The 24,971-nt window shown below is 38.7% G+C and overlaps 1 protein-coding gene and 1 long non-coding RNA gene across 3 annotated transcripts in view; both read left to right on the top strand.

The window, feature by feature from the left end:
- The window catches only part of spon1a (spondin 1a), a 48,696-nt gene extending 41,083 nt beyond the window's left edge, over positions 1-7,613 (top strand). Inside the window, exons 9-16 of one of the 2 annotated variants that reach the window (XM_086072067.1) lie at positions 152-292; positions 1,821-1,896; positions 1,982-2,167; positions 2,561-2,731; positions 3,454-3,621; positions 3,991-4,155; positions 5,493-5,762; positions 6,581-7,613. In XM_086072067.1, the coding sequence (XP_085928193.1) occupies positions 152-292; positions 1,821-1,896; positions 1,982-2,167; positions 2,561-2,731; positions 3,454-3,621; positions 3,991-4,155; positions 5,493-5,762; positions 6,581-6,744 (1,341 nt within the window). In that variant the 3' untranslated portion in view covers positions 6,745-7,613. The remainder of the gene's footprint in view (positions 1-151; positions 293-1,820; positions 1,897-1,981; positions 2,168-2,560; positions 2,732-3,453; positions 3,622-3,990; positions 4,156-5,492; positions 5,763-6,580) is intronic. The other variant, XM_086072068.1, reaches the window with a different exon arrangement.
- A 4,892-nt stretch (positions 7,614-12,505) lies between these two features.
- LOC147177050 (uncharacterized) lies at positions 12,506-16,861 on the top strand. The gene is made up of 2 exons (XR_015094288.1): positions 12,506-13,450; positions 16,477-16,861. It is a non-coding gene; the product is annotated as an uncharacterized LOC147177050 (long non-coding RNA).
- Positions 16,862-24,971: the final 8,110 nt, after the last annotated feature.

Here is a 24,971-nt window from a genome sequence, read left to right on the forward strand (position 1 = left end):
AATGCACATTACTGCCACATACAGCACTGGGGTGGAACAGCATCACCTGGCATGTTCAGCATTGTTATACCTCAGCTGACGTCTAAGCTCTAATGAGTGCCAATGCAATTAGTGTTGTTGTTTTTTTAATCCTATTGTGTGTCTCTTTTAGTCTCCCAACAAGCCTACGGTGCCCGAAGACAAGATCCGTTCTTTGACCAGTCTTGACCACCCTCAGAGTCCTTTCTATGACCCAGAAGGAGGAGCCATCAGTCCTGTGGCCAGGGTCATAGTGGAACGTATTGCCAGAAAGGTCGGTTGTCATGCTAGTCACAAGCCTGGACGAAAACAATTAGAATATAAAAGTGGGATATGATGCTACACATGATGCAAGACAAGTCCTGAATATTTGATTCTGCTCCTATATTTTTGTTTGTTGTGTGTGGCCACTGTCAGCTTTGGCCTATCACACGAACCTGACCGATTTAGTTCTACCTTATGCAGACCTGATTTAACCGCACAGACATTATCGTGTGACCTAATAACACAGCTGATGTAAGGAGATTTTGAGTAAGAAGCTGTAGGATGCATAAATATTTGATTAATTATCAACTTTGCCATTTTTGTATACCGTCTTTATAGTTTGGTGTGTATGTGTTACATTGAGTTGATCATTTAAAAACTACAGTATTTACAACGGGACTATTACAGGTACATCACATTATTATTTTATTACCCAAGCCTAATGCACTATCCCGCTCCTACTAAAAACAAATTAGAACTCACATAAAAGTGGAATTGGCTTCCCTTTATTATACTTTCTACACCATCAAAGTGGAGAGGTGGATGTGTTACGTGTTGCTGTGGTCAAAAAGCAGAACGTTAAAGTCATGAGTATTAATAAAAGTGGGTTGCACTGCTGCGCTGCCCCAATTGAAAAGAAAAGTGCGCGTATTTCGAACAGACAATATATACTGGGATGCTAGTGTTAACGTAATTTAAACAACCACAAATATAATGAAAAAGTTGTCATTTAAAATGTGTAGTTTTTTTCCCTTCCTTTTAATATTGTAGCCTGGACAATTAATTGTTGCATATTTTGTTATAGCGGCTTGTTTGCTGTGCTACTAGAGTGGCTCCAACTACAAGAGACAAATTATTTTGTGTGTTTTAACATGCTTGGCTAATGAAGATGATTCTGATTGTTATGTGCCATAAAGGCTTGGGTCAACACGGTTTAGGGTGAAACTAGAGATGCAGGTGAAATAATCTTAAAACCCTGATGTTTTGGTGGTTTACTCTCCTCACACCCTCTCTGTGCCAGCAGTGTGTCTTCAATTCCCACTTAGTAGCGGTGTGAATGTGAATTGTTGTCAGCCTCTACATCAGTGGTGGGGGGGAACCCTGGTCCTCGAGAGCCGCTGTCCTGCCTGTTTTCCATGTCTCCCTCCATCAGCACACCTGACTGATGAACAAGATCGTTATCAGGCTACTACAGAGTTGCTGATTAGCTGATCAATTGAGTCAGCTGTGTTTGAGGAGAGAGACATGGAAAACAGGCAGGACAGTGTCTTCTCGAGGACCAGCGTTCTCTATCCCTGCTCTACATGTACTCTTGTGACTGACTGGCGACCATGTAGAAAAACGGATGGATGGATTTATGTAATATAAGTCCTTGAGTGACATCTAGTGGCAGGTTTGGGAATTTTATTTCAATGTTATCTGTAACCATATTCCATCCTGCTTACTACTAACAAGTCATGATTCTGCCATAATTAGTTTATCTGCGCGAGGTTAGGAAAACTGAAAAAGAGCAATGAGTGTTACGTTTGAATCCGCAGGGTGAGCAGTGCAACGTTGTGCCAGACAATGTGGATGATATTGTGGCAGATATTGCCCAGGAGGAGAAAGAGGAAGGTCTGGATCGAAACTATTTCTCTTTACACCAGCATTGCATTTGCAGCAGAAGGTGTTTATAGCATCTCTTTTATTTGGCTCCCAGCAGACGACACCCCTGAGACATGCATCTACTCCAACTGGTCTCCGTGGTCGGCCTGCAGCTCGGCTACATGTGAGAAGGGCAAGCGGATGAGGCAGAGGATGCTCAAGGCCCAGTTGGATCTCAGCGTTCCCTGTCCTCACACACAAGATTTTGAGCCTTGCATGGGGCCCGGATGCAGTGATGAGGGCATGTATTTGACCTTTCAAGGTCCCAGAGACAACAGAAAATATATATACATATATATGATGAAGTCATCATTCCAGACACTCAGTCTGAAGGATGACACCTGCCTAAGATGCTTTACAACCACTTTGATGTCGCTCTCATTTTCTTATTGAGAGTTATGGATTATTACTTCCTTTTTACAGTTTACAAAGTGACGGGTTATGACCATAGTTTATTAGTGTAGTGCGATACATAAAGTCAGACATAAATTAAAGAGAACCTGTTGTATCTTTGGGAAGCTTTTAAATGTTATTGCAGACTCCGTTAAACAGACTTTTAAATGTGCTTTGTGAGCGTGATTCACTTAGGAAAGTTTGTTCAAAGTATAATTTCACTTTCTATTTGACTCTTTAGATGCATCCACCTGTATGATGTCAGAGTGGATCACCTGGTCTCCATGTAGTGTGTCATGTGGGCAAGGCAAACGGTCCCGGGAACGTTACGTAAAGCAATTCCCAGACGACGGTTCACTCTGCACGCTGACCACAGAGGAGACTGAAGATTGTGTTGTCAATGAGGAGTGCTGTAAGGAGAAAATTTGCCTTTGTTTTCATAACTAGGGGTGTCAAAATTAGTGTTCATTTTGAGTTGCTTTTAAGTTCTTTTAACACCACGCGATAAATGACAGCCCCTTACATGGAAAGCCTGTACTGGGGGATTTCCAGTCTGCAGACACGTCCACGTCAAAATTTAGCAGTAATAAATTTCATAACAATGCATATATTTGTAGAGACTGGGGTTAAGTTGTATTTTGCAATTTTAAAAATGTGCAGAATTTCACAAGTTACTTCATGTTAAATAAAATATTAAATATTAAAAGGGAAAAAAAGACAAATGTACTGAGCTGTCACCTACGTCTTACAAATGCAATTATGCCATCTAGTGGCAGAAAAATTACCTCAACACAAATGAATATCACACTCATAACTGTACATATATTTAATTTTAACTCGACTTCATGAATTATTATGAAATTACTGTATCAATGACTAAAAGATGCAGCCATATTTCTATTATATATAGTTTAAAAAATGTCACTTTTATGTTAAGAGTATGAAAAAAAATCTATTGTATATTTTATTGTACATTTAGAACATATGTAAAATGTGCGATTAATTGTGAGTTAACCATTGAAATCATGCAATTAATTACTTTTTTTTTTAAATAATTGCCTGACACCCCAACTTTTAACACGTAAAACTTAAATGTCAGACATTTTTAAACTAATTTTCCCTGTTTGTGCTCAGCTCCGAGCAGCTGCCTGGTAACTGAATGGGGCGAATGGGATACCTGCAGCGCCACTTGTGGTCTGGGCATGAAGCGAAGGGAGCGCATGGTGAAGATGCCTCCTGCAGATGGTTCCATTTGTGGAGCGGAGGTTCTCGAAGTGGAGAAGTGCATGATGCCAGAATGTCGTGAGTAAATGAGAAAAGCCTTATGCAAAAATATTCATCAAATATGAAACTTACTTACTTAACTTACTTAATGCACATTCACTGAACCATTCTTTATTGAAAAATTAAATAAGATTTATTTATTTATTTATTTTCAAATTATTTCAATTTAAGACATAGGTATAGGATTGACTGGGAGATGGATTACAATATAAAAAAAAAATCACACGACGTACCATCACAAGAGCCACATGTCGACGACCGAGCACACCGAATTCCTGCACCGCACATCGCCCAATAAGTGTAACATGTCACCTGCAGCCAATGATGGCCAAGTATCATCACAAATCTTTTTTAAGATCAAATGTGTTCGACTGTAATTGTGTATAGATACAATCCCGTGCATGCTGACTACGTGGTCCGACTGGAGCGACTGCAGCGTCACGTGTGGGAAGGGTCTACGAACACGCCAGCGTATGCTCAAGTCGCCTGTTGAGCTTGGAGACTGCACCGAAGAGTTGGATCAGGTGGAGAAGTGCATGCTACCGGAATGTCGTAAGTTGTAAATACTTGACATGTACAGTATAGGTTACTTGCAAATATGCAAGCACGTTACAGTGTACACTTGATGTTAAAGTGGAAGTCAACCTTAAACATTTCTTAACAATACTATGTTATATGTGACCTCTCTAATCTCAACATGACATTGTGATTAATATTACAATTGTGGAATATAAATTATGGAGGAAAATCCAGGCGTTTTTATCCAGCTCAGGGGGCGGCCATTTTGCCACTTGCTGTCGACTGAAGATGACATCACAGTTGCTCAGGGCTCAGACAATGAACCAACCACAGCTCACCTGTTTTCTGAAGCTGAGCTGTGATTGGTTGTTACCTGAGACCTGAGCAACCGTGATCTTATCTTCAGTTGTCAGCAAGTGGCAAAATGGCCTCCTCCCCGAGATGGATAAGAATGGCTGGATTTTGCTGCATTATTAATACTGTATTTAGACTAGTGGGGCTGCATAGATCATATTATTGTCAAGAATTTTTTTGGGGACGTTGTGCCCCCAAGACCTAAAAAGAAGTCGATGACCCCAAGTTCTTCAGTACATTTAAAGTCCACTTAGATTCACTTGTTTGTCACTTTAAATGAGGTGCTAATTGTGTTTCCTGTAATAAAAAGTTAATTAACTTAATTTGTATTTGGCTTAACGAGTCAGTTTAACAACTTTATTTTTCAGCTGTGGAAGCAGGAGACAGAAGAGGGTTTAAAGTAGGCTATTGTGGGGCTCAGAATATTGATAATGTTGACAAACAGCAACATTTCGAATTTGAATAACACTTATGTCAACTTACTATGATTATTTTAGAACTTACAATTATAAATGGGGGCGAAAACCCAGCTGGACATGCACAAACTGTACTGCCTGTACTTCTGCTAATCTTCATTCCTCTCCTTTCTAGCACATGGCTCCGCCTTTCTAAATGTTCCTCCACCTGCTCCGTGCTTTCACTACGGAATCACAAAGTCATCTGTGAATATCATGATCCATCAGTTGCAAGCAGGAAGTAGCTCAGAGCTGATCCCCGATGCGTTCCCACCTCCATCTTAAACTCCTCAGTCACATCTACTCACCTGTACTATTCTAACATACCTATACTTCTCTGCCACTATAGACTTCCTCATGCGGTACCACCATTTTATTTTAGATGCTTGAAAGGGTATATATCTGTTTTTAACATCTTCAAATTTGTATGTGACAGGTGGTATAAAAATACTGGATGAAAAGCTCACGTTTTTTTTTTTTTACAGGATTCTTACCTTCATGTAAATTAAACTAGTAGTCAGTTTTCCTCACGCCATCTTAATTGTCTTATTCACTTGTCAGCCATAGACTGCCTCATGTCCGATTGGAGCGAGTGGTCCGAGTGTAACAAGTCCTGCGGGAAAGGCCACACCATCAGGACACGCACAGTCAAGCTGGAGCCTCAGTTTGGGGGGGACCACTGTCCTGAAAGCATCCAGAGGAAGAAGTGTAAGATCAGGAAGTGCACCAGGGGAGGACAGGGGAACGGCGAGGAGAAGAAACGACGCAAGGAGCTGCGGGAAAAAAGGAGGAGCAAACAGGGCAGGACTGAGGTCGCCTCTGAGCATCCAGGTTGGTGTCTCTCATCAAGTCATTGTAATCTAATCTACTCTATTCATCCCACAAGAGCACTTTAGCTTTACTTTCCATTTCAAGCTTTTTTTGTGAAGCAAACAGACGTCATCATGTTACTGACCAACAGATTTTCATGCAGAATTGAATGAATGAATAGTAATTATAGGTTGCTCTTGTACAGAACCTTGTTCTTCAAACTGACCCATTGGGGGGGGGGGGGGTTGGGGGGGGGGGTTGTTTTGTAACACCCCCCCCCCCCAAATATATATTTAAAAAATGGATCAGTTTGTATAAAGCAAATGAAAAGTTGGGTCAAATTGACCCAAGTTTTGGTCGGTCTCATTTTGACCCAAATTGAGTTATTTTTTACCCAAATGTTTTTAAAGTGTAGTACAATTGATGTTACTAGAGCAACCAGCAGAGGGTGCCAGTATTTAAGGCCCAAGCAGTTTGCTGTCTGAAGGGTTTCTGCTGGGGCCGAAAGCAGTAACATTACATGTTGTAAATAAAGCTACTGCTAAATAAAGAGACATCGCTATTTAATTAGCATGTTAACATGTTCAATCGTTTCTTTTTCAGCTGCTGGGCTGACTAACTAGGCATCTTTTAAATGGTTAGATGTGTATTATTCAGTTTTTAAAAAAAATCTGTATTTGTGCATTAATTTAATGCTATATAGGTGTTGTTTTATGAAGGAAGTCTGTATAAATATCCATCTGTTGTTCAGGCTATTCACATTCTTCACTGACAAACACGTCAAATATATTCAACAAAACATCTGTGTCAATCTGTCCATCTTCCTGTCATTCATCTAGGATGTAAAATGCGGCCGTGGTCAAATTGGACGGAATGCACCAAAGTGTGTGGCGGAGGTATTCAAGAACGGCTCATGACTGTGAAGCAAAGGTTCAAGACTGCACAATTGTCCAGCTGCAAGGACAGAAAGGAGATCCGAGCTTGTAACGTGCACCCCTGCTAAGAAGGATGCATGGGGGGCTCAGAACAAGACCAAGCATTGTCTGTTGTCACCCGACGGCCCAGTGCACTCTATTTAGGGCTTTGATGGCACTCTAATGTCACATACTATACATCTACTAGTAATAAAAGTCAATTTCTGTTTATTTTGATGATTCTGATTGGGGGCAATGGCAGGGGTGGGTGGGATTTGAAGTTGTTGGTTTAAAGTTCTAATAACGCCCTCTGCTGTCCACTCCACTTTCCTCAGGGCTCTTCCCTGTGACATTACAATTCAGCAGTGCAACCAAATCGGGTTTGGTTTCATTCCATCGTCCTGTTGAAGGCTAGCAGAAGTTTTAAAGTTATCATCAGGAGACAAACATGAAGATCTGCCACTTCAAACAAGACTGATTCTTCTGTGCTGTATAGCTCTGATGCACTTTTGCAAGATTACTGTAAATGTGTTGTGGTACAATATATCTTGGAACTATTCGAATTGATTTAATAAATAAATACCTATTATATCTTGTGGTATTCTTAGTATTATACAATAGTAATTTAAAGCACAGGTGCCCAGCCATTCCAAATGTTTTTCACTGCCTTCTGTTGATGTTTTAGGGTCACACAATATAGAATTTCTACCCTACAATGTCGTTCAGTAGATGCACCACATTTGGAATGGATATTAGTTAACATTCTTAAAGATTTAGATTCCCCCCCTCTCCTCGTGGATTTATTTTTATTTTTATAATATCTTAAGATTCTTACCTAAGTGTTGTGTAGATGTTTATAAACTGTTTTCCTCACCCTTTCCTCTTTTTCCCCCCTCTCTAACATGTTAATATTTTGGAATAACATTGCCTTTACAATAAAAGTAAATGTGACAACTTGTCAACTGGATCTGTGACTTTATTCAGAATGGCTAATATTTAAAATTGTATATGAGTGTTTAATATATTTAAAAAACAAAAACAACAAAAAAGCATGACAAAGTAGCAAGTACCTAAAGTTGAAGTATAAAATACTTGCTATATATACTTACTATATTGGAAGTCAAAAGTCTCTTTTTTTCATTTTCTTTTTTTAAAGCAAATGGTTAGCACATTGATTTTGCTTTCATTTAGTTTTTTTTATTTATTCTATTCAGCAATTTGAGATAGACGAGTCTGTTGGGGTATATTGATATCGTATTGGTAATTGTATACTACTACTAATTCCGCTGCCACTACTAAGAATAAAAGGAAGAAATTAAAGTTGTAATTAGTGTACTGTAATGTATATTGTATACTGTGTTCTTGGCTTGATGGCGATTCATTAAGTCACTTTTGATTATCATGCACAACATTCCTTTATTCCATTATTACTATTACTATTGTTATTATTTCATTTAATTATTATTTGCAGCATAATGTCAAGAAAAGAAAGGTCACACAAATATGAAAACGTTCTATATCCATATGTGCCCCCACCGCCCCCCCCCCCCCCCCCCTTCAAAGTTCCGTACCTGTTTTTGTTTTTATCGGATGCGACATAATTTATGAGCCAATTGCTGTACTTACCTTGTTTAACCACTAGATGTCACTAAGGAATTGATTATTCTTTCAACAGTCAATTGTCTGTATGATTGTGATGGAATGTCTGTGTATATATCTGTTTTTATTTTTATATTTTAAAAATACATAAATTATTGATTTGGATTTTAATTACATTTTATTATAAATGTTGGTATCAATAGTTTTGTTTTAGGGGGGAGCTATGCACTGCACTCCAAATGCCTTGTTGGAGACTCCAAAGGTTATTAATAATTTTCATTCAAAATTTTGATACGTGTAATTCAATTCAGTAACACTTTGTGTCTCTTAGATGAGGGACTATAAACACATTCTTAAAATGGTGGCACAACAAATAAAACATTTCCAGAAACACCTTCAAAGACTGAAGTTGAAAACCATTGGAATGGTAAAAATAAGGTCTGTCAAGGTTGTGGACGATCCACGTGCTTACTTGCTGAAACCCTGACCAATTACCAACCGCACTTCCCCACTCCCCTTCATGGCGTAATAACAGCTGGGTGGAGGGGATAGTGTCATGCATTCCTCAGTGTGGAACTGGGGGCTCAGGGTGAAAAATTCGATCCATCGCAATGCCAATCCTGTTTCCATGCCAACACCACCACACATGTGAAGCCTACACACTCCACAGGATTTGGAAACATGCAGGGTGAATTATTATAGCCGCGATTGAGCTATTAAAACACGCACTGCAGGAGAAATTGAAACAAATCTGCTGACAAGAATTGAAAATGATGCATGTTCTGAGGATGCATGTGTCTGTTTTTTCGGCAGCAATCTGGTTGAAAACTCCTCTTAAGGCCTTTCTTGATGCTCCAGCTCCAAACTCAAAATCATCTCAAAGATGACTTCATGCAAGAAAATACACAAGGAATCTGTCATACTATATAATTCCGTCCCTGCAAGAATGCCTAAGCTAATTATTAAGATTTGTCACTGCCTCTTCTTGATGCGTTAACAGTGGAACCTTAAATTGGTCCTGAACTTGTACAATTCAGAATTCAACCAAAATGTGGTCGGTGGAGAATTGTGAATGTGTTTCTAAAGTAACACTTAGCCTTCATGTGTGATTGCATTAGTATATTGCTAAAAAAGAACAACAACACAAAAAACCTCAAAAACAAAATACATCCAAGATTAAGTTAATTCCATAAAAAAATTCTACCATTCCAGTTTTCCTGATCTTTTTTTGGCGTGGCTAAAACAATTAGGTACCGTACTTTCTATGCCCATTTGTACCACTACGGAGCGCAGTTAGCCAGCTAGTGTTAGAGTAGACAATATTAAGTATTGTACTCTTTACGTGTTCAATTAACTGAATGGTGAGATTCTGGTGAAGAAGTCCCTTTGCAAAGGTATAGTTATAACAGAAGCTTTTGATCACACAATTGAAGTCACCCAAGCAGTGTTCTGTTCAAAAGTCTGCTCCTCCTCCAGCCCACAGTACATTTATTTGCAACTCAGTGAATACAAGAAAATCCCCCTTCTCCTCCCATCAGCAAGTTCAACAAGTTCCCATAGGTATAAATCAGATTAGAGAAAAACAATAATAATAAGCCTGTGACTCCCTTCTTCCGACCGGCAGAGACCAGCCCTCCCATTAAAGATAGCAAATGGAATAAACCCGTTGCCCTTTCTCATGAAAGTAACACAGATAAGAATACAATTCTATTCATTGAGCCATACTGCTATAACTAAATCCAAAACGGCTAAAATATAAATTGAAACTGAAAAACAATGTTAATAACTCATCACTAGCTAAGCCTCCACTCCAAAATCTTGCATCTTTGCTGAGTGCCACAGTTTACAGAACAGTTTGATGTTATTTAAATTCCCAGGCGGGCCAGCTGGCCAGATAAGAGGCTTGGTAGCTCGTGAGCTAGCTCGTGAGCTAGCTAGCGGCTAGCGCCTCTCGTGGTGTGGAAAGCCCACGACGATCTGGTGGGATGTATTCCAGCTGAGTTTTAGCAAATATATTTTCACAGCTTAACCATACAGGGGCGTTGAGGTATAAGAAAGACATAATTTACTACATCAATTATCATGACAAGCTACACATTAAGCCCACCCTCAAACACTACAGGCATGTAAAATGTAATATTAGTGAAATGCAAGTCTTTGTTAACACGTTAAGTATTTATTTTCAAAATCTTCACCAAAAGTGCTTTGCTAATGTTGTACTGAGGTTTCAGACTTCCTATTTGGACCTGTACGGACCTGTGAAAGAAAGTTTTGTAGATGAACATGAATATAGTAAGCTAACATTTTAACTGTTGAATATTGAACATTGAATATAATTTAATCACAAGACAGCTTGTGCTAATAGAATATACAAAGCAACTGTAGATTGATGTCACTATTCTGGTTAACTGCTTAAACCAATTTAGCATGAACGTTACACTTCAGATTTTGAAAATGGATGATGTTGGTGAAAATGCTTTTCCCTAATGGATGTGTGAAAGAGGCTTTAATTATTCTGGCATTTCATTTTGATACGTGTCAAAAATGCATAAATAGGTTTTGTGACAACCTACTAGCCACATTTTGTTCATTATATAATTATGAGCCAATGAAAGCTTTTAAGCTGGCAAGTACTTTAGCTCACTTCATTTCTCCCCACAGCGTGACACAATTTTTATTGTAATATACACATGTTAATGAGTCCTGATTCAAATAAAACCACAAAGTGAACTTGCAATATTTTTTTGTGTGCAGGCCCTTATTGAGTTACGGATTGTCAATGGATTCGTAGAGATTTGTTTTGAAGGAAAAAAAAAATCATCCTCACATAAAAGAGTAGAACTTTAAATAATCCAATCTTGTCACCAACAGTTTTCCACAATAATAGTACAAAGAAATGATCATTGAGTGATGATGAAGCTCACAAAATTCCATGACTTCATTTCGAAGATGCTCTTAAATATAAAAAGAAAAAAGAAGGAGAAATACAACGAGATTGTATCAGAGCGAGCTGCTTTTGGCTTTGAGGGCACTTCTTCGGCATGGCCACAGACGTAGTGGAAATATTGGATTTCATAAACTAATAAACCTCAAAAGAAAAATCTATGTGGTGGCTGACTCTTTTCCACAAATTTATAGACTGTGACAACCAACAACAGCCTGTGTTTAAAACTTTTTTTTGACTTGAAAATGAAAACATCTGTGAAATGTCACTTCATATGCAAATTACTGTAAGGACAAACATAATTGTTGTGAGGAAGGTCAAGTGATATTGTCTCTTCACTAACAAAGCAAATACAGACTTGGCTTGTATCTGCCATCAGCCATGATTGTCATTTATGTTTGAATGTAACAATGTGGCCTTTTGAGCATCAAGTTTTTTTTTGTTTTCTCCTCATTTTCAGAAGTCTCAAATGTAGCATAAAATGCTAGCTGGCTATAAACTAGCTGGATTTGAGCAAACAAACTTTGGTGTAGCTGACTTGAAATTGTCTGGTCGCTAATGATGAGTTATTAACATTGTTTTTTAGTTTTAAATTATATTTTAGCCGTATATAATTATGTTAACTCAGTATGGCTGTATGAATAGACCTATATTCTTATCTGTGTTACTTTCATGAGAAAGAGCAACGGGTCTATCTATTCATTCCGTAATCTAAAGGGAGGTTCCGGGGATTTTGCTGTGTCACCAAGGGAGTCAGGCTTATTATTATTGTATTCTTTTAATCTGATTTATATCCATGGGAACGGATTCTCTTGTATTTAGTTGTAACCAGGTGTGTTGTGGGCTGACCTTTTTTTAGAACCCTTTTTGTGAATAAATAACGATGTGAGCGGGAGAGAGAGCCACATCAGAACAGAGACATCGCTTGGATGGTCTGTCATATGTGGACCAGAAGCTTCTGGTAATTAAAACCTTTGCAAAGGAACTTCTTCAACAGAATCTCACCATTCAGTTAATTGAACACGCAAAGAGTACAATACTAAATATTGTCTACTCTAACAAATGGTGACCGCCGACGCTGAATTATAACGAATGGTCTCCTCCGTTGAACCAAACGGAAGGTGTTATTCTGACATGGAACAAGCTGCGGCGTTCAAAGACGGGCGGAACTTCTAGGCCTAAATAAATAAAGTACGGTAAGTGGAGATCTTTATCCACGTAGAAGAAGTTTTGTCTGTCTGGTCCGCTGCAGCTGGTTTTTTCGTCTTCCAAAATTGTCTAAATTTTAAAAAAAGAGATCTGTGTGAACGAGTGTAGTTTGATGTCGTTCTATTGTGAGTTGTGATAATTCCGACGATATTGAACTAAACACGTCGTGGAGTGGTGCATTTGAAGGTGACGTAATGCAGACTCGAAGTGATGAAGCTTTTTTTGTACAGGAAGAAATAGCGGTTAATTTTTTGATTTGTTTTGTTTTTCGTCAACGCTATGAAGAATCCTTAGACCATAATATATATTGAATAAAAGGGTTTGCCGGATGACGTAACAAGTCCTTCTTGTTACTAAGGATCGCGAAGATTATGGTACGCGCTTCTGTTTTTTAAGCAGTTTTGGCCGGATTTGAGGACAAGTAACATAATTGTTCATGGCTCTTGGTGTGAAAGTTCTCTACACGTAATATGTCTTTTATTTGAAAAAGCGCCTGTTTGAAATTGAACAGAAAGGGGTCCAGGTTGATTACAGCGATGATTGGATTTTTGTATCACTGTATTTGCAATCGAGAGATTACGTGAAAGATTTTATTTCAGTTTTGGCGTTCCTACTTTTGTAGTTTTGGGGTCAGGATTACCGTATGAATTCCTTTTGTTCTACGGTTAAATTCGATGGTACGTGACATTTTATTTTGAAAATGAGCGCCTTGCAGAAATTTTGCAATGTATGGAGAACAGTTTAGCTCAGCGGGATTGGGTAACCGCTGTGTATAAACGAGAGGTCACGTAATTCTTATGTCTGTCTGTGTGTGGCCATATGTGTTAACATATTGAACTATTAATATTAAAAGTGAGACGTCACTGTATTAAAACCGAATGTATACATCAAAAACTATAAACAAAATGGAGGCGATTTCGACCCGGATACAGAATGGTTTGTCCTGAATGCGCTTCCGGTTCAGCGAAAAATAAAAGCGTCGATGAACAATGAAAAAACGAACTATGGATCGATTGTATACAAAGCTTTCGCTGGACAAAATGGTATGTCAGACTTTTGTATTTTCTTTGTTGGTAATGGAAAAAGGCTGAATTTGATGCTAAAATGACTCCAGCATTTGTGGAGCAGTTTACGGATGGGTTGTTTAAAGTTACCCGTTTACTGAAATTACCGTACGAAGCTGCGGTTTAAATGCTATAAGATTTGTAGACAACGAATTGAAGGAATAACACCGTTTATTTTATTTTTTTATAATGACTGAAGAGTGTGTGCGTATGCATTTGAGTGTGTGACCTAGCTTCTAAAAAAAGGTGGGGGTTTGTAAGTGAGAAGTGTGCATATGGGGATTTTGTTTGTTTTTCTTTAATATTTTAACTAAGTTTGGTGTTGTTTTGTGTGAGATGATACTGTTGTGATAGTGGCGTTTGTTTTATTAATGGGAATATGATAAAATAGGTTTTGCGATTTATAATGTTAAGATTCCCCCCCCCCCCCCTTCCCCCGTTTCTAGGTTAGAAAAAAAGGTGGGGGCTGGGCTGTGCGCTGTGAGCATAATGTGTCCTCGTAATGGGACTCTTTTTTTGTAAAAATGGTAAGAGAGGAATAATAAATAATATAAAATAAGTAATAGTATTTGACTGAGCTAATAAATCTTTACATTTTAATGATTGATGACGATGGTTAATTTGTTAACTTTCCCTTTTCGGGACAAATGAATAAAGAGTAATGATAAAATAATGGCATTTTGTTTGAGAGTTGATATAATTATGCCTACATCTTTATAGCTGTGGCTGGAAGTAAGATAGTTGAATAAGGAGTTATGAATGTTCTTGAAATTGACATGTTGATAATGATTTTTAATATTTGTTTTTTCTCTGAGTGTGTCATTTCAGAAACTGATGTTTGAGTTCCAAGGCAGATGAGGGTTTGATGGCCTTCACTGATTACAAACTGCGAACGGGATGCGCCCCAGCTGCTGATACGTTGTATGGCTAGTAGCTATTTGAAGGGGTATTGAAAAAAAAAAGAGAAATGAATAAAGAGGCTGTGTTTTTTACGAAACATTTTTGAGAAAGCAGGGAGTGAACTGTCTTGCTATGATCCCATATCCTCAGTCTGGCATTTTTAAAGCATTGTATCAATGAATGTGCATTTTTTGATCAGGTGAGCTCTCAGAAAGACTGTGTGTCATCGGATCCACATTGCAGACAGCGTCTGAATGGATGTGGCAGAGATCAAAGGTCAAAAGCCGCAGAGCAACAGTCTTCTCGTCCTGTGCCTAAGAAAAACATGATGTTCAAATACCTCAATGCCCAGTGACTGTGTATACGCCTCATTCTAGTGACTTCTCCCCTATGGCTGTTTTGCATCCAGAGGAAATCTAAATGCCTGCTCTGAACATTGCTGCCACAACAGCCGCCATGCTGGCCAGGACTGAACATTGACAACAGCTGCCGTCCTGCCTTTTGCTGGGGGTCTGGACAAAGAAAGTTGGTGGTCGGAATGAGATGTGATCCATTCAGTAAAATGCTACATGGTGATATGCAAGGCATTTTTAATGTGTTGAGTGGGGAGCTGTGATCTATAGCAAGATATTTCAGGAAATTGAAAACGACATATGTAAATTTGAAATGAGGGATTGAGAAAATTTATTTCAATCTATAGCCTACTAAATTTTTGCCTATATTTTTGGGAGAATCAGTTTCTGAATTGGTACAATGGGAATTTTATTAATATGTTATGATATGATATATTTTTATTTTCCCCGTGAGGAACTTTTTTGGACTTCGTCCAGCTGCAGCTATAGTATAAAATAAATAATAGAATAAAATGAGTAGTAACAAGTAAAAGACTAACTAAGAGTTTGATGGCTAAGTTTGATTTTTTTTTAACAGCACTGTGATTTATAAATCCCAGAAATATTTTGTGTGCTGTGTTTTTTATGAGCCCCGCTAATATGTGAAAGATTAGCAGTTTGAAGATGATTTTTAGTTTGATTAAATCTAGGAAATGGTAGATATTTGTAAATTTTGTGTGATTTTATCCTCCGCCCCACTAATCTATAAAAGAGGTGAGGTTGATTGGCAGTTTAAATAATTTTCGGGACTCTAGGAGAATTAGAGTAATATGGTTACCTCTATTTTTATGGCCCCAAAGTCATCATATATTAGTGTCTTAAGTTGTATCTGCTTATGTTTAGTTTTATAGTGTTTTGTAGCTCTTTTGTTTATCTCATAGCCTGATTTAGAGGGTTGAGTTATTTATGACGTCTTTTGAGTCATGAGGTCTCTATTTTGTCCTCCCTTTATCTTGACGTGTTTGAAAAAATCAGTGGATCTTTGTCAAATGAGGGAGTTTATGTTTAAGAATTTAACCAATGTAGACGAGTTAGAAAATTAAAATCAAACTTAAAAACGAAATTAAAAAGGTTGTGGGGTATCGGCCTACACTCCAATTGACAGGATGAGTTTGAAAATGATAATTTACAGTTTGAATATGAAGAAATCTATCAGAGGAAATCGATCGCAAAGTAAGTCTGAAGCAAGCAAGGACAATAATGCATATTCGCCGAATGAAGGTAATTATATTATATTATATCTTTTATCTCAGAATCACATTTGAAAAATGTAATGTTTGGAGCCCAGTGTTTGCAAAAGAGTATAGATAATATGAATATATGTGAGTTTTTCCCAGCATGCCAGGATTCGGCCGGTCATGGGATTCTGGGAAGAGAATAAGATATGAAAGGCACAGTTATGCAAATTTAGAACAAATTTAGTCATGGTAAAAAATTACCTATTATTGAACAAAACCTATTTGAAAGATAAATATTTATAAGCTCTGTCTTATATTAATGAATGAGCGAATGTCATTCAACTCAATCAAGGGCTGGGCTCTATTTTAATGTCACAAAAATAGATCTTTTCCTGTTCCAACAGCACAGGACCTACGGATCTTAATCAAATAACATTTACTAATCCCAACTAACAAAAACTATCAGGGTTTTTTCCTCCAAATAAAATTTATGTGAGTTTATGAGAAACTAAAAATGAAAAGTTTCTGCACTCAGGAGAACGGCCCCAGGGGGTTGATGAGGAGAAATTCCACAACTGGAAAGGAGACGTGCCAGGCTCGGCCATCTCATCAACTGATGCTCTCAGGTTGAAAGGAGAGACGAAATTCCACAACTGGAGCATCAATCTTATCACCTCCGACCTGGAGCCACGTCAGCTGAATCCGTGCCCGGTTCCGGAGCTGCCGTTTGAGGACATCAGTCAACGGATCAAGAGCAAGTGCCTTTTTTTGGGCAATCATTCCTTTGATCAGTCACATTTTGGGCAGAATAATCCCAGGTGACAAATCGAAGAATTTGGGTAGTCTACCCCAAATTCTTAAAGAAGAGACGAACTATTGCGACACTCTTTTCATTAAAAAAAAAAAAAAAAAAAAAAAAAGACCTTCAAAGAACTTCATCACAAGATGGCTTCAAAGAACACATATTCGTCTGCCGATACATTGCGACACTTTTTAATGAACAACATTTTATGTTAAGCCTCACATATGCTATGCTTATTTCACTAAAAATCTTTTAAATGTATCAAATTGTTTTTTAATGTCATATGATTGCTAAACTACCTCCTCTTCTGCTAAAGGGATGTTTTAAGGATAATTATTTTTACCACACAACCATTGAAAAAAAAATATGTTTTAATGTGTTGAGCTCTCAAGAGCTCAAATGAGGGAATGATGAGTTATTAACATTGTTTTTTAGTTTTAAATTATATTTTAGCCGTATATAATTATGTTAACTCAGTATGGCTGTATGAATAGACCTATATTCTTATCTGTGTTACTTTCATGAGAAAGAGCAACGGGTCTGTCTATTCATTCCGTAATCTAAAGGGAGGTTCCGGGGATTTTGCTGTGTCACCAAGGGAGTCAGGCTTATTATTATTGTATTCTTTTAATCTGATTTATATCCATGGGAACGGATTCTCTTGTATTTAGTTGTAACCAGGTGTGTTGTGGGCTGACCTTTTTTTAGAACCCTTTTTGTGAATAAATAACGATGTGAGCGGGAGAGAGAGCCACATCAGAACAGAGACATCGCTTGGATGGTCTGTCATATGTGGACCAGAAGCTTCTGGTAATTAAAACCTTTGCAAAGGAACTTCTTCAACAGAATCTCACCATTCAGTTAATTGAACACGCAAAGAGTACAATACTAAATATTGTCTACTCTAACACTAGCAAATTGCCTTTCTAGTCAGATCAGAAGGAACTTAAATGCACTCCTTGGCTAAATCACATATAGTCCAGGTGAGCGAATTGAAATTCAGCCTTTTAAACGAATGTTCTGTGAGCCCGCCGGCTATAGCTTTGAACAAATGTAATTGTTGAAGCTAGCTGTATGCTAGTTGCTAACCTCAGTGATTCCCAACTGCTATTTTATGGCACACTAGTTGCCCCCACCCCGAAAAAAATTGTTGAACAATAATATTTATGATTATTTTAAGATTATTTATGATTAGATTTACTTATATTCATGAGTTAAGCAGCAAAATCCAGCATATCAGAAGGCGGCCAATTTGCTACTTCGAGTCGAGTCGAGTGAAAATGACATCACAGTTGCTTAGGTAACAACAAATCACAGCTCAGCTTCAGAAAACAGGTGATCTGTGATTGGTTGTTTACTGAGCCCTGAGCAACTGTGACGTCATCTTCAATCGACAGCCCTAAGATGGATAAAAACGGCTTGATTTTGCTGCATAACTCATGTTTCCACAAATGTAATATTAATCAGAATGTTATGTTTAGACTAGTGAGGTTCACATATAGCATATTTTTGTCAAGAAATGTTTACGGTAAAACTTGTTTGGCATGCCTCGCTTGTTATTAGTTATTGCCGACATGTGCTGATTTCATTTTAGAGCCAGATGGTAGAGAAGAGATGGATTCATATACAATATTAATTAAAGATGAAATTATATGAATTTTTAATAACACCAAATTGACCAAAATTATCACGGTTATCAGTTTTAACACTGTACTTGTAAAATAAACGTCAGCAAAAACATTGTAGATACATGCGCCGAAAGGCTATTTGGGTATGTGTTATCTCGTGTTTTGATGTTGCTGCATTAGGAACACTGATGTATTCTCTTTCAACGTGTCCAATCCTCTCCGTCCAGATTGGTTTGGACCCCAATGAATCAGGGAAAGATGCAGAGAAAACCAGAAAATCACACGTCCATCTGTTGAGCCTGCACCAAAGGTCCCTGTGATATTTCCTGTGAAATTAATGATGATGGTGATATGGCGCCTCACTGAACACAGCATTCGCCTCGTAGACGGACGGGAACTGCAGCTTGGAAGAAGGAAGATATTCTCTTGCTTTTCATTTCTGTCTGAGTACTCTTGTTACTAGTTAACCACAATTACAGCACAGCACATTGAGTTTTATTTATGTGTATGGTCAATTTGTTTGATGACATGAATGTTTTAGGAGCACGTTTTATAGAGTGGAACGGCAGTTTTTTTTAATTTTTTTATCACTATGGCTGATATTGGCTAGGGATCAGTTTAGGGTGCATACTGCCTTTCGCTTAAAGGCATCTGGGATAGGCTCCAGCTTATCCGCAACCCTAATATAGACTGACAGGTACTATAAAAAAAATGGATGGATGGATGGACACTATAACAATGACTGAAACAAAATCAATAGCACCAACACAATTTCTCAACAGATGTGCGGGTGATCGTTGGATAAAAGCAGCTCGCTAATGAGGCATGTACTCAAAGGTAACACCTGCTTCACAAAAAAACAATCACTAACATGATACCCATGCTGTAATGTTTCCATGGTTGCAGTGTTATGGGACGTTTACTCGTAGGGCTTATTGTCAAGTCCAATTTTGTACAAAGGATTATAAAATGAAAAGAGGATCCTATGGTCTGCGGACTTTCCAAACTTAATCAAAGCAGTGTTTTTATATGAAAATGACTCAGCATACAAAGCTACATTGGAGTAAACACATTAACTTAATGTGTTAGATTTGAAGACCAATTCCCCACTTTTGACCAAAGTCAGCAAGGCCTGATTATACTGAAGTGTGACATGTTAAATGATCAAGTGATTTTTCCCCCCCTTTCAAACTAGTTGGTGCAGACAATTATAAATGAAAGCAAGAATTCAGCAAATGTACTATTTACAATACTAAAAGTTTATGATTGGCAATAAAAAAAAAAAAATCGATTCCGTGAGGTCAACTCAGAAGACATCTGAATCCTGGTCTCCATGATTTTAATGTAAAACGTGTACTTTGAGAGCAAAACATTTTTTAGATGATAATTTGTGCAAAACGTTTGAGAATGTTAAATCTAATAATCTGTGTATTCTATAACTTTTTTCAAAAGTGTTTGTAATGATAATACTGTTTGAAATGTTATCAGTTTATGGTAAATGTTTCATTGCTAAGTATACAGTATAGTAGTACTCATTAATTTGTCAAATTTCACCTCTATTCAACATTAAGTATAAAACCCAGCGGGATTGACATTTTCTACCGCGATCTACTCGCTCTTGCTCTTTTACCCTTGCACAAATCATTACTGACTGACAGTATTCAAATCTTTTTTTCTTTTTTTTTTTGCTGGATGGGTAATAAAAGTGTGACCGGCCTTCGCTCAGTGTAATGTTAGCCCATATAGCAAAGACAGATAATCAGTAAATCAATTCATGGGGCTCAGTGGAGGAAGCACCTGTTTATACAAGCTAATGGCTCCCGCACACGACCATGTGATTGCTCCTACTAGTGCTCTCCAACATTGTCCAGGCCCAACCCCCACCCTGCATTTCCATTTTAATTTGTGAGGTATGCTTTATATTACTGCCACTTCCTCAGAGCCTGTTAATTTCTCCTGAATTGACTTTACTGGTATTCTATTAAACTGCATGGCTCTGAGCTGTTTTAACCATATCATCTGATAGTGTTGGACAAGCCTGAGGTGCACATATGTTTATGTCATATGCCGAATAAGAAGTATTTAAGATAAAGCAGCTGGACAATGAATACGAGCTCTGATTCACTCACTGAACACAAAATATGCAATGCTGTCCAACGGAACGTTTAGATAATTCCTATATAAACTGTATAGCTTCATGAAAAGGTGATAACTTAGTTGACTTTAGCCTCTAGAGTTCCATGTTGTCAAAATATTGAGTGTGAATGAAGCATGAGCGGAGCTTAATGGAGTCACAGATGATGGCGTTGGAGCACAAATGTTTCATTTGAGTCGTTAGGATGAATTATTCAGACATGGACCGTCCTCTCAGAGCACTGCAAGCATTCAGAAATGGTTCCTTTTATTTAACGGTAAATAACACACTACTCTTGAGGGCGATTCCGCACACAAACACGCGTGTCAGAATAATCAACAGTTTGTGGTTATTTGCTCCGCCCCCTGCGACAAAACACTGTTATCATTGCTGTACAATTGCGCAAACACACAATTCCTTAATTAGCTTCTGTGATGCTCGCAGTAAGTCGTCTTAACCGTTCCAGCAGATAACGCGGCCAGGAAGTCCAGCTCAGAAATGCACACTTCCTGTTCCATCAACTGGAGCATCCTGGCTTTTGAGGTTATGTATGCAATCACTCTGTACAGGCTGAGAATAGAAGAAACGTTCATCCTTTTGCAATATGACAGTAAAATTGGAGTTCTTCTTCAAGTAGCTCATTTTGCCCCGTAAAGAGCAGAAAGTGGTTTTATGCAAGCAGAAGCCATTTGCAGGTGCTCTGCATCGGCGCCAACCCAGATTAGACGTTTGGTAAGCGGAACAGTGATCAATCCTTCCACATAAGAATGGATGTGGACAGCCATAACCAAAGACCGAGCGCTAGAGGTAATCGCTGCGTTGTTACCGTGGCAACCCACCATGCAGGGTTGTGTGTGTGCGTATGCGTGTTGTGTTTGACTGTAAGATGCAATGTTGCAATGGTGTTGGGAAAGACCAGACACCTACAAGGCAGGGGTGTGGGGTTGATTAGTCACACAGAGCCACAGGAGATTGAGAGGGAACATGTATGATGAGATAACATATTACACGCTGAATAAAACATCCCAGTTAAGCTTGTTTAACACAACTATCATAAAAATGAATATCAAGTCAAGCACAGAATTGTGCTATGACTTCAACATGATGACGCACAATAAAATGTTTATAAAGCCATTAGTTTGGGCTCCCCTTATCGCACCACTGTCTAGCAGGAAATGCGACAAAGCTAGCCATGTTGCCTAAGTGTCACGGTTGAAGTTGACTCTGTCACGAAACGGAGTGGAGGACCCAAACGCAGGGAGGCAGGAGGACCACGGCAGGAATGCATGTTCTACTAAACATAATTGATTTTACAAAAACACTAACAGGGGTACTGGGTAACTCTAAATAAACAAAGATCTGAAAAGACCAAAAAACCAAAGTAACAAACAAAACACCAGTGGTGACAGCGACAATGATCCAACCCAGACTGAACAAAACCAGGGAACTAAATACAAGCCAACTGACGAGACAACGAGAGACACCTGGACAAGACACAAGTGGCTGGGAGAGATGATTGAATGACACAAGGGAACAGGATGACGAGTGCAGGTGCGAACAAAACCTTACAAGTCAGACAGGACACCAATCACAACACTAAGGATCCACAGGGAGTAACTACACTAGGACAGATTCCATTTGTTGACTGTGAACATGGCAGCAAACATAAGATGGTGTTTCTTAGGTCCCCTGTTACAGCCGGTACACTCCAGGAACATGTATAATACAGATAGCACACACGTGAGCGCTTACAAACACAACAGAGGCTTCGACGAGCCTTCCGTTCCCCAGAGTCGACTTACTGAGTTCTGTCTTTCTAATATGTAACAGGCCAGCTGAGGCTCTGCAAAGAGACAACGAAAAATGCTATATACACACTGGACCGCAAGCCTCATTTGGTTATCACTCATAAGTCAATCAATAGAGGCCTTATAAAAGAAAAACACTTTGTTGGGTGTGAATCACAAATGCCAAGGTAAATATTGCCTTTCCGTGTGCGATGCTATGAGTTGTGGTAAGTCTAATGAGCTCACCGTAACAATGATGTGTTTTGATAATGAGTAACTTGTCAGGGTGGAACGTGAGTGGATGAGGGATGGTGGACCCAAATGCAGGGAAACAGGAATTAAGTGCAATGCACGGTACTTTGATTAACCATGCTGAGTTATCATGGAATGAATTATACTTTCAAGATAGCATTGCGGTTTGTAACCAAGGCATCGATCACATAAGCACAACCATATACAAATTGTAACTCAGGAATTGTCGTCCTTGTGTATTGAAGATATTCACAACAGAGCAAACAGGACCGTAAAACGCAAATGTCCACTAAAGCTTTTGTGCACGATTGAAGTCATGAAACACACTCTTGTTTGTTTAGCTATTTTGCAACTCGGCTTGGTAAAAATGAATAATAAAGCCACCCTGAATCTGTGTGTGAATATCGGTCTGTCCTTCTATTTTTTTATTTATATTTGCCCCTGCCTAAATCCTCTTTAAGAGCGTCCTCCCATGGGCCTCAGCAGGTTGAGCAGGTGTTAACCTTTTTCTAGAATGCTCCCGCGTGAGGTGCAACAGTGTCTCGCAGAGCAACACAACTCATTCCCTGCCGAGCTTGTCGTCTGCCAATCCCACAGGCAGGGATGATGGGTGGGAAGATCAATCTCCCTCAATCCCAAAGTAATTAGACTTTTTCCTTTCTGAAATGGAAAAAATATCAGTGAAACACACCTGGATAAGTCTTCATGACATTTTTTTTTTAACCTTGTACTGTACTGTATTCGTGTATTGAACGATCATGTCAACTCGTATTTGCTGGAAATAAGAGACCATAGTGAAATATTTCATGGCAGATGTAATAGGCAAAATTCCCACTCAGTGATTGGCTATGCAACTGACTGGCGAACAATCCAGAGTGGGATCTGCTCCTTAACACCGCATGTATGTTTTTGGGAATGCGGAAGGAACCTGGAGGAAATGCAAACTCCTCACAGAACGTTTGATTGTGACGCATGCACCATGTCGATATTTACGATTCAATAGTTAGGTTTATATGCACTGTACGACATATTGCCAACCATTGTGGTGCCACTCCGATTGCTACCGCTGTGTGTTATTTCCCAACAGTGTTTTTTTTCCCCACAACCGGCCCACTGGGTCCACTTTGACACACCTGCTTCCACTCACCAGCTGATTATCTCAGTGACGTGCTGTTTTCCCGCTCAACAGTTGCTCGCCTCTTGATTGCTTTGCCTTCAACTCGATGCGAGCGAATTCTTTCTATGCGGGTTTGTGACGTTTTGAAAACTGCTTCGTTATCTCTGTACAGATCAGTTTTCAGATTGTATTCTACTGGATTCCATTAGATTGTTCAAGTGTACCTAATGAAGTGGTCAGTGCATATTTAGTGCATATTTACTGTATATCTAATTTCTTCACAACAGCTGTTTATAGACTACCATGCAGGATGTTCACCCATGGGATTGTAAAAGGTAAAAGTCTCCAGTTACAAAGCACATTTCTATCCTCAAGGCACTTGTTGTATATTACACATTCATTCAGGGACGGTTGCATCTAAAATGCTCATTCGGACACAATCACCCGTTGGCTGTGCTTAGATGGACAGCCGTAGCTTAACAAATGGAAACCAATAGATATTATTTTGCTTCTATTGTTGACATGAGTTGCTTACACAGTTTTCATGTGGATAGAGTCGCACAAATCCACATTACAGCATACATTTCCTCTAGAATTTGAGTGGCAATTTCCTTGGAGCAATACTACTATTTCTCCTTCAGCTCAGAAGTGTCAACTTAAGCAATAGGCCTCCACATTAAGAACTGCAAAAAACTAATGAGGCCCACTACAAAAGCTTTATAATTATTTTGTGCCTAGACATAAATAAGACTTAGTGTGGATTGACATTAATGTTCTATTTATGCGTATGGAAAGCATGTTGAATTGGGCACTGATTTGGCCAGAGATGAGCGCGTCAACTATTTGCCAATTATTTTGACATTATCTTTCGGTTCATTAGTGTCATCCCAACAGATTTTTTTAGGCTGAATACGAACAGAAATTATTGCGTGATATGCTCAGATTTTCTTAACTAATCCATGCAAATGACTGTCAGCATAATTTTTTAATTATCAGCCATTGCAGGATAATTTTGATGTTATTGAACAGACCTCCCAATAATAACAACAAACTTAAAATATATATTTTTCCCAATTATCGGTCGCTGCCCATCCCTGAACATGCCTGACAGACAGAACAATCTCAACGGGCTGGAATGCACCCCGTGACGGGCCGGTTGTGGCCCACGGGCCATACATTTGCCACAAGCACTACTCCATCCATGTGGACCATCCAGGCTTACATGGCACTCATGTGCAATATTGCTTGAAAATGAGTCTTCATTCTGTGAATGAAGCAGCCTCTTCTGCTTGTGAGTATTAGTTTGGGCT

This window comes from Leptonotus elevatus, chromosome 3 (assembly GCF_054856555.1).
Source record: "Leptonotus elevatus isolate MCC_2025b chromosome 3, RoL_Lele_1.0, whole genome shotgun sequence".
Taxonomy (NCBI): domain Eukaryota; kingdom Metazoa; phylum Chordata; class Actinopteri; order Syngnathiformes; family Syngnathidae; genus Leptonotus; species Leptonotus elevatus.